General features: G+C 36.1%; 1 protein-coding gene across 9 annotated transcripts in view; it reads right to left on the bottom strand.

Moving 5' to 3' along the window:
- Window positions 1–19,555, bottom strand: part of DMD (dystrophin) — a 2,329,373-nt gene that overhangs the window by 1,775,479 nt on the left and 534,339 nt on the right. For all 9 annotated transcript variants that reach the window (XR_011968542.1, XM_072616876.1, XM_072616880.1 and 6 more), the window contains exons 5-7: window positions 17,915–18,007; window positions 11,121–11,293; window positions 1,196–1,314 (exon numbers count right to left, since the gene is read on the bottom strand). Coding sequence is in view for 8 of the 9 variants with exons in the window: in XM_072616876.1 (XP_072472977.1) it covers window positions 1,196–1,314; window positions 11,121–11,293; window positions 17,915–18,007 (385 nt within the window). In the remaining variant the exon portion in view is untranslated. The remainder of the gene's footprint in view (window positions 1–1,195; window positions 1,315–11,120; window positions 11,294–17,914; window positions 18,008–19,555) is intronic.

The following is a 19,555-nucleotide window of genomic DNA, read 5'->3' as shown; positions in this document are numbered from 1 at the left end:
AAAGTTAACTACCAGTGAACTTGTATTTAGAAGCATCAAATTAATTTTTTTTGAATTAATACAATCACAAATATGCACACACATACAAACCTGTATACACATATGTACCCAAATATGTACATATAAATGCATAGACATGTACACAAAGAGCATATATTATATAGATTCATATACACAATTGTGTAGTATAAATGGATATATGTATATACATAGATTCTGACAAATCTTTTTATTATTAACTATGTTTATGTTCCAAAGCTGTCAGTCATCAGAAAGGTTAAGGTTAACTATACGATTTAACAAGGAGTCACACTGTTCTCTCATCAAAATTTCACATGAATTTACAATATGCTTTTGAAAAGTCACTATAATATGGTCATGTTTTCTCTGTTAGATAAAGACGAAGACTTGAAGGAAAAAAATAAAAAACAATAACTGTCCCTCGTGTAGTGCCTTAGAGCTCATAGCACACATAGTTGCTTAGTGACTAACTGCTCTATTGGAGCTGGTTCCCCTAAATGCACAGTTACTTATTTCAGGCTCCTAGAATGTGAGAAGTAAGTCACCAATTTTTAATAAATTGTCAGGAACACTTGGAAATTTGGAAGACCTACAAGAGTTATCACATAACTATACTTATGAGCCACATGCCTAAAATATATTATTTTTATATTAGTGTGCAGAATAAAGGTTACTTAGGAGTCACTTAGTAATAAAAAGAAATAAAAGTTACCATTTGGAACCTCTCCCGAGTTGCAAAATATATTATTGTCAGTGCCCACAACAGATTTCTGCTTTAACATGTGGGCTATAATGGCTTTCACAGGAGTATATGAGCAAATTTGGAAAGAAGAGAGCTAATTAATTATAGGTAAGTCTATCAAATTTCTTAGATTCAAATATAATGCGAATTATTTATGCTCACTTTACTTAGAACATACTCTAATGCAATAAGTTCAAAACTATACAATCCTAGAATTCTGAAAGTTTTAAAAATATATAACCAAAGCTAACATACCAAGAACTAATTTAAACAGGGTATTTATAACATGTATATCGAAGAGGAAAAAAAAATAATCACACAGAAGGAAGGAAAATGCAAAAAAAAAAAAAGTCTGTATCTATTAAGTCCACAGACAGATTCAGATGTAAGGAGGTTAATGAAGCATAAAAATAGAATGCAATTTATACCAACCTTCAGGATCAAGTAGTTTCTCTATACCCAAGTAATTTTTGGCTATGTTAAATGCATGGTCTAGTCGTTGTACAGCTGACTGCTGGCGAACCACACTATCCCAATCAAAGAGATCAGGCCTGAAAAAGTATTTAAAAAAAAATCATTGGGAACATTCCTTGAAATTCACTTCAATTATGTGCCATTTGCTAATCCTTTGTCATTACTAGTGAGGTAAATATCAGTGTTATATACAATTTCTCATTTGAAGTAGATCACAGTTTGAATATAAAAATAATATTGAAAAGAGTGAGCCAATGCTGTCAACTAATACCTTTAACATATTAATTCAGTACCTTCCACAGAGGATAACCTTTTTCTTGATCAGTGCCCCATGGAACTGCTGCTCACAACATAATTCAAGGTGCTATAGATTTATGAATTTTTGAATGTAAAAGTAAGGCAAATGACACACTTGCTAGTTGTGTGACCTGGACAAGTCACCTGAACTCTCTCAGCCACAGTTTCTTCATCTATAAAATAAGAATCATAAACCACCCACCTTAAAGGGCTTTTGTTAGGCTCCAATGAGATAGCATATGTAAAACATTTCACAAACCTTAATGAACTATAGAAATGCTATTATAAGAGAATAATTGTTTTCTTTTGAGGCAGCTAGGTGGTGCAGTGGATAGGGTATACAGTGCGCCTAAAGTCAGGAAGACCTGAGTTCAAAAAAAGCCTCAGAGATTTATTAGTTACAACCTCTCTGGAACTCTGTTTTCTCATATATAAAATGAAGATCCTAATAAGACCCACGCACCCCCACAGGTTAGTTGTGATGATAACATGAGATAATGATTGTAAAATACTTAGGGTAGGGGCTGGCACATAAGCCCTTAATAAAGAAGTCCTCCCTTCCTTTTCCCTTTCTTAAATATTGGGTAAAGAAGAGATGGATTGATCATCTCTCCAGCAGCTGAAATCACCCTCTAGTATTTAAAATATCATCTATTTTGTGGATAGCACTGTTACAGATGCCATGGATGACAAACTTATTTCAAGTTTCCCACCGTCAAGGAGCTTATAGTCTGGTTTAAGAGATGACAACACACACACAGACATTTGTACACGTGGACAGTTCCGATGCTGTCATAAGTAGCACAGAGAATTAGTTCTAAGGTGGTAGAAATTACTGTGAGGTAGAGTGACAGGAAAGGTTTCATAGAGAAAGCTAGCTGCACTTGGGTTAGTTTGTAACTTAAACTAGAGTGGTAACAGCAGAAATGGAAAGGAATACATCCAGGGAAGAAATATTTTTTATTGTATTTGGAAGGAAGAATGGGCAGAGTTACCTAATGTGTATGTGTGTGTGTGTGTATGAATGAGAGAGAGAGAGAGAGAGAGAGAGAGAGAGAGAGAGAGAGAGAGAGAGAGAGAGAGACAGAGAGAGAGAGAGAGAGAGAGACAGAGAGAGAGAGAGAGAGAGAGAGAGAGAGAGAGAGACAGAGAGAGAGAGAGAGAGAGACAGAGAGAGAGAGAGAGAGAGAGAGAGAGGGAGAGAGAGAGAATCAAATATAACTCTAAGATTTTTAATCTAGAATGGACTAGGGAAGAAATAAAACTTTATTAAATACCTACTATGCTCTAGGTACTTATACTAAGTACTTTACACATATTACCTCCTCTGACTCTCAACTTTGTACACAAGGTACTATTACCTCCACAGCTAAGGCACCTGGAAGAGAGACAGGGTAAGTGACTTAGCCAGGGTCAGATTAGAACTCACATTTTCCTGACTACAGGTTCGGGACTCTACTCACTAAGCCATCTAGGGGCTCCTAGTGAAATTATACTGTACTAGATCCAAATAGGGAAGTCAAAAACAGGGCAGATCAGTAACAAAGCCACATTAGATTAATCAGACCTTGACCCTGGGGAAACGAATCTCATGGCAATGACCTTGGGGAACTTGGAGGATTCTCTACTTATTTGCAACAGAGAAAAGTTCTTTTGATCTCCTGCACTGTGCAAGTCTGCCCCACACATGCTTCAGTTACTCTGGGTCAAAGAAGATCAAATTTACTCACAAAGGAAGAGCACTAGTGGACTGACAACTACTCCCTGGATAGACTTGGGGCTCTTTCTGAAGAGAATAGATCATTTCAGGTCTCTCTGTCCCACTGCGCCCTTTTTCTGCCTTGGTGAGGAGTCTCTCTTTGTTCCCATTTTCATTGCTGCCCTAGTCACCTGGTCCATTCTTAGTCCATTCCCAACTTAAAAGGGTAGGTTTTAACTCTTATCTCCTTTACTAAGCAGTAAATTGTGGAGGAAAGTGTACTGAAACTGAAACCAGCGGATTTGAGTTTGAACCCATCATCTAATACTTAGTTATATAACCATCACTTCTCTGAACCTGTCTTCTCATCTATAAAACACAGAGAATTATAATCACATGACCTAACCCACAACATTATTATTAGGAAGATTCTTTGTGAACCATAAATCTCTGTAAGTATGAATTATTATTATTAATAACTATCCAGGAACCTGTTTGCTTAACTGCTTTTCATTCTTTTTCCTGAATATTCATTTGTTCACCCATCTACATGACCTTGCTAACCTTTCCCCAAAGGTCTTTGATTTATCCATCCAGCATTTACAGATTCTCTGCTACAAGTGAACCTTACAATAAAATTAAAAGCATGCATAATAGATTTGCTGACAGCACTTCCTTAATATTCTCCATCTATTTCCAACAAGAGGAAATGATTTTAAAATATATCAGAGCAACCCATTCATCTTCTAAACTCAGGTGAAAAAATAATGTAGTTCAGAATTTTTTTAATTAAGAAAAATTTGGACTCTCACATGACAACAGCTGTACTTTTATGAATAATTCATTGAGAAAATACATGGCAATGCATATCATTTGTCCAACTCTTTGCCTTGGTTTCCTAACATGTAAAATGAGGATGATAATAATTATACTATTTAACACATTTACCTGAATGAATGGAAAGGAAGGGAAGAAGGGAGAGAGGGAACGAAGGAGGAGAAAGAAAAGAGAAGAAAGGAAGGAAGGAAGGAAAGAAGGAAGGAAGAAAGGAAGAAAATAAGGAAAGGTGTAGAGAAAAGGAAATATTTAAGTGCCTACTATATCCCAAGTCACTATAATAAACAAGGAATTCACATTCTAAGCAGAGAAGTCAGTATCTCTAGGAGGTTTCATCTGGAGGGTTGATGGAAAAGCCCAGTATGCAGAATGTACAAAAGCCCAGAATGCAGTAGTAGGCATATGAGAATGTCAGAAATTTGGGAGGTATAATAGTAGGAGAGATAGTAAGCCTGAATTTTACTGGAAGGACTGCAGATGGTGACTCCCTGCTAACTGAATTGGTAGAATGAACTTTTTCATTCCCTCTTCTCTCCTGACCAAAGGGAGAGAAGTTGGCAGGCCCACAACCACTGGGAGAAGGGAATGAGACCAAGGGTCAAAAGGAAGCTGCTGCCTTGAGCTCCCTCCCACAGTGATGGAAATAGGAAGAATCAGTGCTCAGTGAGTAGAAAAAAAATAGGGCTAGAGGCACTGAAAGGAAGGTTGAAATAAAAGAAAGATTTTAGTTGGACCTAGGCAAGATTTCATTGTAAAGGGTATGCTTTTTTAAATTTTAAATTTCTCCATAAAGGCGAGATCACATTATTCCTCTGCTGAAGTCTTACTCTAATACCTAATGGTAGTATACCTGGATTCTCTAAACCACAGCAGTACAATACAATCTCTGGTAAATTCTGTCATGTGAAAAGGGCTTTGATTAATAATTTATAAACACATTGTGTTTCTGTTGTTCAATGACTATGCTAGTTAAGTGTATAGGAAAATTTATTAATAAAAAATAAGTTAGAAAGCAATTAATTATTTTAGTCACCATAAATCAGGAAGGAGTTATAATCTTTGTTGGGGGAGGAAGTTTAAAAATGGCACCAGCATAAGTAGAGATTACGATGGAAAAGAACGATGAGGAATCAAAGATGGGGCAGAGGTTCAGTACAAATCCTATATTTACTTAGTCTTGCAGACTGCAGATATTTTTCTTTATAGATATTAGACTTACATCACACACTAAAGTCAATCTTTCTTTACCAGGAAGAAGAGTTAAGAACTGTGAGAAAAGGGTGGCAGAGCCAAGATGGCAGAATAGAAAAACAGACGTGTAGAAGCTCCCCCACATAGCCCATAAAATACCTGTAAAAATGACTCTAAACAAATTGTAGAGCAGTGGAAGTCACAAAACGACAGAGTGAAAGAGATTTCTAGCCCAAGACAGCCTGGAAGGCTGACAGGAAAGGTCTATCACACTGGGCGTGGAGTGGAGCACAGCCCAGGGACAGTACTCAGAACAGACTTTGGGAAGCCACTGGCAGCAGCAGTTCCCAGATTGCTAAACCCACAAACACCAAATACAGTTTCAAAGGCCAGTGAGAAGGCTCCTTCACCCAGGCGAAGGGAATGTGGTCTGGACAGCCAGCATCAGCCACTGCAGCAGCAACTTCCATATTTAGAGACCTCTGCCTAAAGCTCCTGGGGGAATTGAGCAGCTAATCTAAATCTCACCCATGAGCCCCACCCTGGGGTGAGGAGGAGCACTGGTGTGGTAGAGTTGGAAGCTGTTGTGGAGAGGAAATTCTACTACTCACAGATTCTGGGCAGAAAAGTTTTTGGTTGCTCCGAAACTAGTGTACAGGCCCTTGATTGTGCCATCCTGGAGGAACTGAGAACCTACAGGTCTCCAGAGTATAGCCTCCCCTTAACAATGGACTCAAAAGTCAAATAAATGACTGGGAAATGCCCCAAAAAGGGGAAAAACAAGACTACAGAAGGTTACTTTCTTGGTGAACAGCTATTTTCTTCCATCCTTTCAGATGACAAAGAATAATGCATACCATCAGAGGAAGTCAAGGCTTCCAAAACCTCCAAAATAAATATGCAATGGTCTCAGACCATGGAAGAGCCCCAAAATGATTTTAAAAATCAAGTAAGGGAGGTGGAAGAAAAAATGGGAAGAGAAATAAAAAATATGCAAGAAAATCATGAAAAGCAAGTCAACAGTTTGCTAAAGGAGACCCAAAAAATGCTGAAAAAAATGACACCTTTAAAAATAGGCTGACTCAATTGGCAAAAGAGGTCCAAAAAGCCAATGAGGAGAAGCATGTTTTAAAAAGTAGAATTAGCCAATTGGAAAAGGAGGTTCAAAAGCTCACTGAAGAAAATAGCTCTTTAAAAATTAGAATGGAGCAGTTGGAAGATAATGACTTTATGAGAAACCAAGAAATTACAAAAAAACCCCAAAAGAATGAAAAAATGGAAGATGATGTGAAATATCTCACTGGAAAAACAACTGACCTGGAAAGTAGATACAAGGGAGCCAATTTTAGAAATATAGCACTACCTGAAAGCCATGATCAAAAAAAGAACCTAGACATCATCTTTCATGAAATTATCAAAGAAAAATGTCCTGATATTCTAGAACTGGAGGGCAAAATAAATATTGAAAGAATGCACTGATTACCTCCTGAAAGAGATCTGAAAAGAGAAACTCTTAGGAGCATTGTAGCCAAATTCCAGAGTTTAAGGAGAAAATAGTGCAAGGAGCTAGAAAGAAACAATTTGAGTATTATGGAAATACAATCAGGATAACACAAGATCTAGCAGCCTCTACATTAAGCGATCAAAGGGCTTTAAATGTGATATCCCATAAGTCAAAGGAACTAGGATTAAAACCAAGAAATACCTACCCAGCAAAACTGAGTAAAATACTTTAGGAGAAAAAAATGGTGGTTCAGTGAAATAGAGGACTTTCAAGCATTCTTGATGAAAAGACTAGAGCTGAATAGAAAATTTGACTTTCAAACACAAAAATCAAGAGAAGCATGAAAAGGTAAACAGGAAAGAAAAATCATAAGGGACTTTCTAAAGTTGAACTGTTTACATTCCTACATGAAAAGATAATATTTGCAACTCTTGAAACTTTTCTCAGTATTTGGGTAGTTGGAGGGATTATACACACACACACACACACACACACAGACACACACACACACACACACACACACACACACACACACACACATATATATATATATATATATATATATATATATATATATATATATATATATATATATAGACAGAGAGCACAGGGTGAGTTGAATAAGAAAGGATGATATCTAAAAAAAATAAAATTAAGGAGTGAGAGAGGAATATACTGGGAGGAGAAAGGGAGACATGGAATGGGGCAAATTATCTCTCATAAAAGAGGTAAGAAAAGCTTTTTCAATGGAGGGGAGAGGGAAAAAGTTAAACTTATTCTCATCACATTTGGCTTAAAGAGGGAATAACATGCATGCTCAGTTTGATGTGACAATTTATCTTACACTACAGGAAAGTAGTGGAGAAAGGGATAGGTGGGGATGGGAGCAAATGGGAGGAGGGAGTAATTGGAGGTAAACTTTTGCAGAGGGTCAAGGTCAAAAAAGAGAATAAATGGGGGGCAGGATAGGATGGAAGGAAATATAGTTAGTCTTACACAACATGACTATTATGGAAGTGTTTTGCAGAACTATACATATATAACCTATTTTGAATTGCATCCCTCCTCAGTGGGGATGGGTGGGGAGGGAGGAAGGGAGAGAGTTGGAACTCAAAGTTTTAGGAATGAATGTAGAGAATTGTTTTTGTATGTAACTGGGAAATAAGAAATACAGGTAATGGGGTATAGAAATCTATCTTGCCCTACAAGGAAAGAGAGAATATGGGGATAAGGGAAGGGAGGGATATGATAGAAGGGAGGGCATATTGATGGAAGGGGTAATCAGAATGCAAGATGTTATGGGGTGGGGGAGGGGAGAGATGGGGAGAAAATTTGGAACTCAAAATCGTGTGGAAATGAATATTGAAAACTAAAAATAAATAAATACTAAAAAAAGAATTTTGAGAAAACTTCCATTTTTCAGAGCCCCCAAAAAAGAAGGAATTTGCCCATGTAAGTCTATCATTTAATTCCTCTCCCCTGCTAGGAAATTCATGGATCTGAAGGGCATTCAAAAATGATCCTAATTTGATAAAGAGGAAGAAATGTACTAGGGAGATAAAGGGTAAACAATGCCTCTTTCTTGTGTATGTCCTAATGTGAAATAGAAATTCCGTTAAAGGGCCAAAAAGGTCCATTTGTCTGATGCTCAGAGAAGAAAACCTAAGGAGGGAGAAGACTTCAGTGAATCATGGTTCTTTCCCCTTAAAATATGAGAAGAAGCAGGTCACATATAGTATTATAAAACTAGGGCTGTAAGGAACTTTAGAGCTCCATCTAGTACAAGCTATTTTACACATGAGGAAGTGGAGGTCTGGAGGACTGAAGGTAATACCCAGTGACTACCCAAAGTCATACCACTATAATTAGCACAGTGAGGAATTGAACTCATGTCTTCTCTCTCACAATGTTTCATCTAAGCACTAAGTCATATATTCATGCTATTTCTTCTTTTCTTTCCCCCCATTTGGGTGGAAGAAATATAAACCAGTAGAAGTCTAGAGTTCAGTTCAACCCAAACTTGAATACTTTTTCTTAGTGGTACAGAGTAAAGGTTCTAAGAAGTGGTTTGATTCATTTTTTTTTAAATTAAATTCTTACTGGTTGAAAAGCACCCTCTTAAGTAATGGGGGAGAAACAAAGTTCAACTAGAATATAACTCCTGCCCTCAGGGACCTTTGAGTCTAGTAGATCATTTTAATATATAACCCTACAAGATAAGTAACATCAGAAAAGAACAAAACAAAGTAACTATGTTACTAATTTCATGTGACATTTTTTTTTGAAAAAGGCTTTATAAATCATATAGTACCATATGGATGTGAATTATAATTAATAGTATAGCATAAGAAAAATAATAGGGAAATGTGAAGAGTTGATGTATCCTCCCACCCTAAACTCCTCCCCCAAACCATTAATCCTTGTCAGTCTCTATTCTTAGCCAATAGGGGTATAGAATAATAGTGTATAGATATATCCACCAGCAAGGCAGTGAAAATAAATTTTTAAAAAGCCCTATTTATTATTCAATTTTATTATCTTTTATATTTAATTATTAGTAATGTTTTCTATTATTTTATGGTAACATAATATTTCACCAAAATAAATATGCATTTGTGAGCTAGTCTGAAGATCTAATCAATATTTATGGCTAGTAAAAGAAAATATGTTGTGAATAATAAACAACTGATTTATGTATGAATTTTTGCAACAATCCATTCAAAAGTATGAGGGAAGAAAAATGGTTACAAATGTATAGAAATATTTTAAAACCAAGGTTTGAGAAATAAATACATAATCAAGTTTACATACGAGATTATTTCGACGTAAAAACCACATTTTTTACTACAAAATAGTTAATAATTAACAAAAAACAGATAAAGTTTTAGAATATTTGCTTAAAATTTTATTTTTCCTTAATCTCAATGTGCTGTTTCTTCATCCACAAAAATGAGAGTTTCATTAAATGGCCTTTATGATCTTCCCAGCTCTACTTCTACAATCCTAAAAAACATACTTAACACAGTGCCTAGAAAAGAGTAGGTGCTTAATAAATGCATGTTGATTTGGCTAAACTGGATTCTAATCATAATGAAGGCTTCAGAGGTAGCATACACTCGTCATGGGATTTAAGCTCAGGTCATTTGACTCTATGGTGCTCTTTCCATTGACTACACCACTCTCTGACTTAATTTTAACATGAAACTTTTAGTGACTTAGACCTTGGAAAATTTCCTATCTTAAAGTCAAAGTAGCCTGAAAAACCACCTTTATAAAATGTCTTGTGAATCCACATATTTAATATGAAGTATATTTGCTTAGTCACACACATTCCATTCCTGACACTAAAAGACAAAACATTTCTAATTAGCCAGTAGCAAGCACCTTGAAAAATAGAACCGCTTCATCTCTTTCTCAAGATTAACAATGGAAAAATGCCTGTCAGAATTATTCATGGAGGGATATTCATCTACTGGAAAGAGGCACTTGAAAAATAAGCACATGTTATACAAAAAACACTCTTTGATGAGTCATTCATATGAACAGGAGAGATAGAAAGCACTCAGATATCCAGAGAGATTAGTATTGGGTCAGGGACAGATATTTCACATCAAAGAAAATATAATTATTGTCTCATGTTCAAAGAGCATCAGATATCAAGAGATACAATGCTCATAATTGCATTCCTAAACACATGTGAACATTTTAAGTTTTTTCTTTTATAAGAAAAATACTAAAGAAGTTGTCATCTAAAGTCAAGTGCAAGTCATGTCTTTATTTCTCTGATGGCATGGTCTTCTTTGGCAACGAAGGATGAACACACACATATATACATACATATATATATACATATATATATATATATACACACATACACATGTTTATATAGCATTATGTGCTTATATAATAATATAATATTATTATAGGGCTCAGAGCTGGAACCTGAAGAAATTATGCTTGAATGGCATTTAAGGAAGAATGAAGGAGGGTAGCCCTTGCAAGCACTGTCACAGTGAAGATGGGTAGATAGGGAATGGGTTGTGGTTTATGCCATATAAGACCTCATATCCAGACGGAAAGAAAGACTTATACTATACGTGCTCAGAAAATCCATTTCCCACTGACTTCAGTCAGAATTATGTAGGAAGTTCCATAATCTTGTTAGAAAATGGAGGTTTTCCTTTATATTACTCCATGACCCCAGGGGTAATGAGGGGAGGGATAGGTCCCAAATTAGCACAACTTAGTCTCTTGAAAGCATGTATCTGAGTGATTATCCATCTGCCAAACTGATATTCTTCTGCCAAACATTCATTACTTAGTAAAGCAAATGCAATGCTACATGTTATCCTCACCTGTGACTGTGGATGAGTGCATTAAAAGCCAGCCCATCTGACCAGCTGGTAGTGAAGTTGATGACTTTGACCGGTGGATAGCGGCGAGTTGATTGGCGAACCCAGCTCAGCAAGATCTTTTCACTGTTTGTTTGCTGCAACCCAGCCATGATATTTTTCATTACATTTTTGACCTGCATTAGAAGATGGACTTTCATCAATAAATGTGCTTCTTCTTTGAGAGCAAAACTTATTTTTCCCCTCCTTGAATTCTAATGATGGCAATTTGCAAGAATAAGTAATATATGAACTTCTGACCAAGAAAAGGGGAAAATAACTGATCCTAAAAATTATTATCTGTATTTGTTTGCTCTTAAATTGCTGGTGAACTCTTTGTCTCTTGGTTAATACATTGAAGAATATAAAGGGTGTATAATAGTGGGATGTTTGGGGGAGGATCACATTCTATTTGCTTAATTCTGGCAGAAAGGAGGAAAGGATGATGGTCAATTAGTTATACTTCTCTCCAATTTCTCCTTAATCTAAGTACTAAGCTACATAGCACATACACACTAGTGTTCATTAATGTGTTCCTGGGTTTTATCTCAGCATATTCACTATTATGACCATTAATCAAAGTTACGCATGCTGACTGAACTGAAAAAAAAAAAGGAATATGGAAATGAGCTTATATTTTAAAGGAATGAAGGGAAGGATGCACACAAAAAAAGCAGTGAATATATTGGTGGCTGATATGCTGTCCTGGTTTTATTTTCATTAATTATCTTTGGTACATTTGATTGCTTTCTAAACATTATTTAGAGTCTGTTTAAATGCCATTCAAGTTATTATATTTCAAAGTCCCACACCCTTAGTAATTTACTAAAAATTCCTTGTAAGCATTTTTTTTCAAGTTTCAATAATGCAATTAGTTTTACATCAGAAAAAAATAGTTCTTGGCATAAAGAAAAAGCAGTACAAATGCTTAGCTAACATAGTTTTTAGTAGACTCTTTTACTTACAGCATGATCATTATTAAGCATTATAAAGAAATGTACATATGGTTGATCTTTAAAACAAAAAGCAGTCAACAGCTATTTGTCTAGCATTTACTATCTGCTGGCACTGTGCTAAGAGCTGAAGACAGAAAGAAAGGCAAAAGCAGTCCCTGATCTCACCTCTTTGCTGACTTCCAGTCTCAAATCTCTAACTGCTGACTGGACATTCTGAACTACATGATGCATAAAAATCTTAAACTCAACATGTTCCAAACTAAAGTCATGATCTCTCATCCTAAACCCCCCCATCTTTACCAATTTCCTATTACTACTGAGGGTACCATTAGCCTCCTAGTCCTGCAAGTTAAAAAACAGTGTCATCCTCAAATGTTTATTGTCTCTCACCTGGCCCCATATACAATCAGTGTCAAGTACTGTCCTTTCCACCTTTCATCTACTGTAATAACCTGTTTGTAGGTTTTACCTCATTTCTTCCAGATCCAATCTTTCCTCCACTCAGTTGTCAAATTGATCTTCCTAAAAATCAGGTCTGATCATATCATCCCTCCCTTACTGAATAAACAACAATGGCTCTCTATTTCCTCCAGGATAAAATATAAAATGTTTAATTGAACTTTCAAAGACCTTTGTAATCTGGCCCATTCCCACCTTCCTAGTGGTTTACTCCCCATTATGTACTGTGTAGTCCAGTGATATTGGCCTTCTCCCGGTTTTTCTCATACACAGCACTACATCTCTCAACTCTAAACATTTTCATGAGCTGTCTATCATGTCTGGAATTCTCCCTCCTCATCTCTACCTCCTAGTTTCTTTATCTTTCTTCAAGTTTCAGTTAATGTGCCAGATTTTACCAGTCTTCCTGAATCTTAGTGCATTACCTCTGAGATGACTTGCAATTTAACCTGCATACATCTTTTTTTTTTTAATATGATTTCTTACATATTGCCTCTGTCATTATAATGACTGTGAGTTCCTTAAGAGCAGAGAATTTTAATTTTTTTATTTTTATTTTTTGCCTTTCTTAGTATCTTCAAAGTTCAGCACATAGAAGGCACTTAATGTCAATTGACTAAGTGAATGGACTGTCATGTAGGAGCACACATTAATGAATTATTATGAATACGTAAGAAGAGTCAACTACTGATTATCAAAGCCTGAATATCTTCTTTGAGTTTGGCAGATCTTTTTTCCTCTATGTATGATTCAGTTTATCAATTTGGAGTGAACAGATACATTTAAACTTAAAACCTTGTCGGGCAGAGCCTCATCTGAACTTCCGAGAGGACAAAGATACTAGTGGAAAAAAAAAAAAAAGCACAAGAAAATGAGATTTTGGTTGGAATCTGCACTGCTAGCACATCCACATCCATCAAATCATAAACCCATTTGAATAGACTAAAAATGTAGAATTCTTTAACATATTTAAATATAAATTTCCACATTAAAGCTTCACATAAAGTATCTGAAATTCATATTTTGTATGGTTTTAGGAAGGCAGTAATGAAAGCAAGATGTATAAATTTTACATGCATATATAAGAATAGCTCAGTTTGAGTACGTAAAGGGTATAAAGAATGAGTTTTTATTAAGGAAAGGAAAAATCATCCCTGAAAGAAAGTTAAAAAAGAAAGATTTTAAAAAGGGAAGAGGAAATCCAAATCGCTGTTAAGAGAGGATGGCAAGTGACAAAAGATAAAAGGGAAGCTTGAATATTTCAAAGTCTAGCATAGAGTCTTCCTTAGAGTTAAGTGCCTGAATATGATGAAGAACAAAATTTCCAATATGCCTACCAAGTGGGGGCAGAGGGGAAGTTTCTTGCTGAAGACAAGGAGATGACTCCATGAGACCTAACATGGCTAACTGGGAGGTATACTGTCTTCCTAGAGCCTGCCAAAATATGTTGAACTCTCAATGGCTACTCATTCCTGCTGATTCATATTGGAATACTTCCACATGATAGGTTCAAAAGAATACAGAGTATACCTTCAGTAACAGCAAAATCCTCTCTAGGAAGTTCAGTAGATTTAGATGAGAGCAAATCATTTAGAGTACAAAAAGTTCGACTTCAACCCAGCTTACTTTCTCGTCTACTCTACATTTCTACCAGCTGCCTGTCTTGAACTGGATGACTCCACCCAGAGATCAGCTTCTTGATTGGTGAGTCCTTGCCCAGAACTGCCCTAAGTTCAGGAGTCTTGGTCAAATGGCTCACTGCATTTCCCCTTCAGTCTTTGCTCTGTTCTAGCTCCACATCAGCTGCTTTGTCTCAGTGTGTGTGTGTGTGTGTGTGTGTGTGTGTGTGTGTGTGTGTGTGTGTGTGTGTGTGTGTGTGTGTGCGCGCGTGCGCGTGTGTGTGTGTGCATGCACAATTCCTAATTTCCTTTTATGTTTATCTTTTCCTAGTATAAGTTCCTTGAGAGTAGTGATTTTTTTTCCTGTTTTTGTATAACCATCAATTAGCACAATGCCTAGCATATAAGTATTCAGTAAATGCATTATCTATCACCTATCTATCCATCTATGTCAAAATATTGAAAAAAAGATATAATTTAGGGTTTTGAATTAGAAAGAAGTTTAGAGAGTATCTTTTCCTACATTATTATTTTATATCCAAGTGTGGCAAATGTTCTTCAAGGAACTGTAGAGACGAAATAATTTAAAATTGAAGATAGGCAAATGTCTCACGTTTCAAAGGGAAATTCACAAAAATATAGACCAATGAACTTGGCTTGGCTTTAATTACTGGCAACATTATACAATGGATGATTTGAAAACTTGTGAGCACAAAGCAAAAGAAGTTGTGAACACAAAAAGTTAGCATTAATTCAACAAAGTTAAAAAAGTACTGTTGTTGTTCAGTCATGTCTGACTCCCCGTAACCCCATTTGGCGTAGTCTTGGCCATGTCAATAGAGTGGTTTGCCATTTTCCCCTCCATCTCATTTTACAGATGAAGAATCTGAGGCAAAGAGAGTTAAATGACTAGGCCAAAGTTACACAACTACTAAGTCCCTGAAGCAAGATTTGAACTCAGGAAGATAGGTTTTCATGACTCCACACCAGGCATTCTATCCACTGCACTGCCTAGTTTTCCCTGTTTCCTTTTATTCATATTTAATTAATCACTCATATACTGAAAGGGAGAGACACAGGAAGATAGAAATTCATATTTTTAAAAGTGAGGCTTTTGATATCAGATTTAATGAAATATGCCCTCAAAATTAATTCATCTTAACTTGCATTAATAAAATAGAGTGATCAAACAAGAAAGGTAGTAGGCACATTATATTCCATACTGATAAGACATTAGATAGATTGTGGTCCATTCTGGGCACCACATTTTCAAAAGGGCACTGAAAAAAATAATGTAACCAGTATTCAGTGACCTCTATGAACTTCAGTGGTTCCCTATTACCTCCAGGATCAAATATAAAATTCTAGGTATGGAGTTTAAATCTCTTCCCAACTTGAACCAGTCTTTTTCTACTTGGTTGGTTGGTTGTTGTCCTTTATTTTCAAATAGGATCAAAATGGTATCACTATGTTAGAATCAAGTTATAGTGTGTCACTGACTATGGCTGATCAGACTAATATGAGCTCAGAATGCTCCACCACGAGTTGGGAATGAGTAGTCCATGTGAATATTTGGGATGGATTCTCTAAATTTGTATATCTGGGGTTTCTTTTGAACCACTGAAATTCTGCTTTGCTCTTAGGGCACAGGACCTTCTTTGATGAGGACCCACCATGCTGTGCAGTCTAGTGCTGATGTCTCTCATATCATGCAATCAATTCCAAAGTTCTTAAGAGAGCTATTGAGAGTGTTCTTGTATCACTTCTTCTTTCCACCATGTGAGCACTTGCCTTGGATGACTTCCACATATAATCTTTTCCTACTTAATTATCCTCTATATACTCTAAGTTGAAGCTATGGTATCCTTCTTCCTATTCTTCACATGAGAAACCTCATCTTCAGATTCTTTTCCTTTTCACTGACCACCCACGTGCACACACAATGCTTTCCCTTCTCCTCCACCTCAGCTTCTCTAACCTCTTTCAGATTCAGCTCACCTTCTGTAAGTGGTCTTTATTAGCTGACTTTCTACCCCAAACCCCCACTGCTAACTTCCCTCTGAAACTATCATGCATATGACATCAAAGTTGCTTTGACATCATCTTCCCTATTAAAATGGGAGTTCTTTAAGGGGAAAAACCATGGCTTTCTACATATCCCCAGGACCAAGCACAGTTTCTGACACATGACAACACCTTGTTTTAGCAGAGGTGAATTCTTGAAACCAAGTCATGGGAGAAACTGTATAAACAACTTGGGATATTTGCCATTTGAAGACAGTGTTGGAAGCAGAGCTGTTTTCAGTCATTTAAAGGTCAGGGGAGACATTTTATATTTTCTCTTTTGGTAGAAGAATTAGGACTAAAAGCAGTTGTAGGTAGGTAAATTTGATCGTAATGTAAAGGGTACTTCCTAAGAATTTGGATTAGAACCAAAAATAAAAAATATCCAGACTGTTTTATGAAATAACAGGCTGTTTGTTTTCCTGGAGTTATTTAAGAGAAGCCTAACATGATCGCTTCCTCAGACTAGGGGTTCATTTCTCAGGCATTCTCTCATCATACTGTCTATACTCTGGTCATCGTGTCTCTCATTACTCCTAACTTTGGGCTCTGCCGCTGGGTCATCAATCTCTTGTAGGACAGCATTGACCTTTATCTGGCTAGGATCCAGAGCTCCAAGACAATTCCTGGCCAGTTCCACCCCACGCTACCCAAACGAGCCTCTTTTCCCTTTCCAGTTCCTCTTAGGAGAGAATGTTTTGCTTGCTTGCATTTTGTATCTCCAATGCTTTTTATAGAACCTGACAAAAAAAAAAAGGGTTTAATAAAAACTTTTCATTTTTAGTACCAATGACCTGAATAATATCAATCAAACTGAGGTCATTTTTTAATTCAAAATTTCTTTGATTCATTGATTGTCCTTTGAGATTGCATCAGGTTACGCTTCATCTTTAGGCGAAGTAGGCAATTACCTTCAAAATAGTTTTGAAGTCTAAGTTTCTTTCCTATCATCTTAGTATGGATGGTACTGTCAAGCATATTTTCTCCCTGGCTTGAAATTCCTGATATTACAATCAATTTTTGAGCTAGATAATACAGATGTCTCTAAAAGACCACAGTCTAAATGCAGATGTCACCTGAGAGAGCAGTTTTCCTAAATTAACTTAAACATGTTTTTACCACTAATATTTTTAGTGTTAGGTGACATTTTTATGTTCTCAAAAAAGATAAAAGTGGTGATACTTCATGCTTATGGCTAAAATTCTGCAAAGGAAACTGTTTTTAGAAAAAAAACATAGCAAACACTAAGATCATATAGAATATGGGCACTATACATGGAGACCTAGACATAGATGTATATGAAAACAAAGTTACTTCAAGGTGAATTACAGGGAAAAAAATATAAACATTTTTCCATGACTCTGCTGATCTTTGTTGAAATATTTTTATTATTATTATGATCCATAGTCAGATTAAAATTGAAAAAAATAACTACTCCAAATTCTCTTGTGTCTCTTTCATAATCTGCCAGTTCTTAATGCCTCAGATACTATATAAACAGACTGCTGTGAGCTGTGCTAATTTTAAAAGCTGTTATTTTTGAGGATGGATTTGTTTTGTTTGAAATACATATGTTTGTTTTGCAGGTCATGGGCAATAATGAAAAGAAGGTATATGGAACACGTTATTTATAAAGAAAACATTCATCAGGGTCTCTCACCTGCCAATTGAGAATTATATTCCAGATCAAACCCAGAGTCAGTTTATGATTTCCATCTACTATGTCTGTGCTTCCAATATTCACTAAATCAACCTGTTTGAAGAAAGAAAGGAAGATGTATGAAAGTCCATAAGGGAACAAAAGCCTTCTGTGAAAACAACAAGATAACAATGTAATTAAATTTAGATGTTTCCAGAGACTAAGCAGCATAGTCATCAGTTGCTTAGCTAACCATAAAATATTTTTAATATATTAAAATGAAACAACATCAATTCTTAAAATAACTTTTCTTGAGAAGAAATTATCCAGAATATATTTATGATGAAACAGTAAATGCATGTTTCTTTTAAAACAGATTTCAGAGGATGATCAATTTTTTCCATATCCTTCACTAAGCTTGTAATCACATTGACCACAAAGTATAAGGAATATGTAAAGTTGATAATACAAAGGAAACTGAAAGGAAATTTTATTGAATGTCATCTATCTATCCTTTTGGAACCTGAATAGCAGGTTTGGCAGATCATAGAGCTACAGAAAAGAGAATGATAATTCTGAAGAAGCTAGAATCAACAGGGGAGGAATTTAAAAAGCTATGTACTTCAGTCCATATTACTCATATTATTGAAATATGTAGTTTCACTAAAGTCCAAAGATCCTTGGTTCTCCAAACTAATTATCTCTTTTTTTTTTGAAGAATCATCTAACGAGGTTCAGAAAGGTTTGTCACAAAGTTTGGCCATCAGCTGACAGCAAAACTGGAAAAATGCCATGAATACAAAGTCAAAATATCAACATAGTCTCACAGGCACATTTTCATTGTTATTCCCCAAGTGTAAAGTAAATTTTTTGAGATTAAGGACTCTACCTCGCTCACCCTCCATTCCAGTGTATTTATAGGTACTATGTCGTAGTGGGAAAAGATGGTAGTTGGGTTTTCCACCTTCATGTAGAAGGAAGGGGATTGATCAGGTGAGGTCCATGATCAGTTTCAGCTTCACAATCAGCTTCATGAAATTAACAAAGAATACAACGAGGTCTAATGGTCACCTGTCATTCAGGTGCATGTGCTCCTAAATTCTTTACTGAGAAAACATAAGTAATTCAGTTTACTGTTTCTCAGAGACTGGAGGTTATCTCCAAGATGATTAATGACAGGGAATTAGAAGTTTTGGACTTCAGAGATAAGAGATGGCTTTACTCTTATGATAAAAAAAGATGGGCTAAGAGTTCAGTCTATTCAATTTTTGTCCCTTGTTCTTTCAGTACAGCAAGTGTGTGTGAGGGAGAGGAGAGGACAGATTTTCTCCCTTTTCCCGCTCAGGAGCAAAATATGGTGAGTGACAGAAGAAACACACAAAAATCAGACAATGCTTGCCTGGATGGCCTGAATTCATGGATCTCAGGTCCCTGCCTGCATTTTGCTCACTTGTTTCATTTTCTGAGCACAGGTTAGAGACCTGAGAATTGATTTTCCATTAAGTTAGAGTCCAGAGGGATCAAGAATTCCTGAATTCAGGGACTAGCCAGCTAGAGAAAGATTTCCTTGATTACTCATGTGATGATTTCTCAGAGGATTGCCCTGCAGCTTAAGGATTAACACTGCATAAATTAACTGGAGAGAAAGTAAATTGGAGAGGG

The sequence above is a fragment of the Notamacropus eugenii genome, chromosome 5 (assembly GCF_028372415.1).
Source record: "Notamacropus eugenii isolate mMacEug1 chromosome 5, mMacEug1.pri_v2, whole genome shotgun sequence".
NCBI lineage: Eukaryota > Metazoa > Chordata > Mammalia > Diprotodontia > Macropodidae > Notamacropus > Notamacropus eugenii.
The sequence above is the reverse complement of the archived record's forward strand: the minus strand, read 5'-3'. Positions and strand labels throughout refer to the sequence as shown.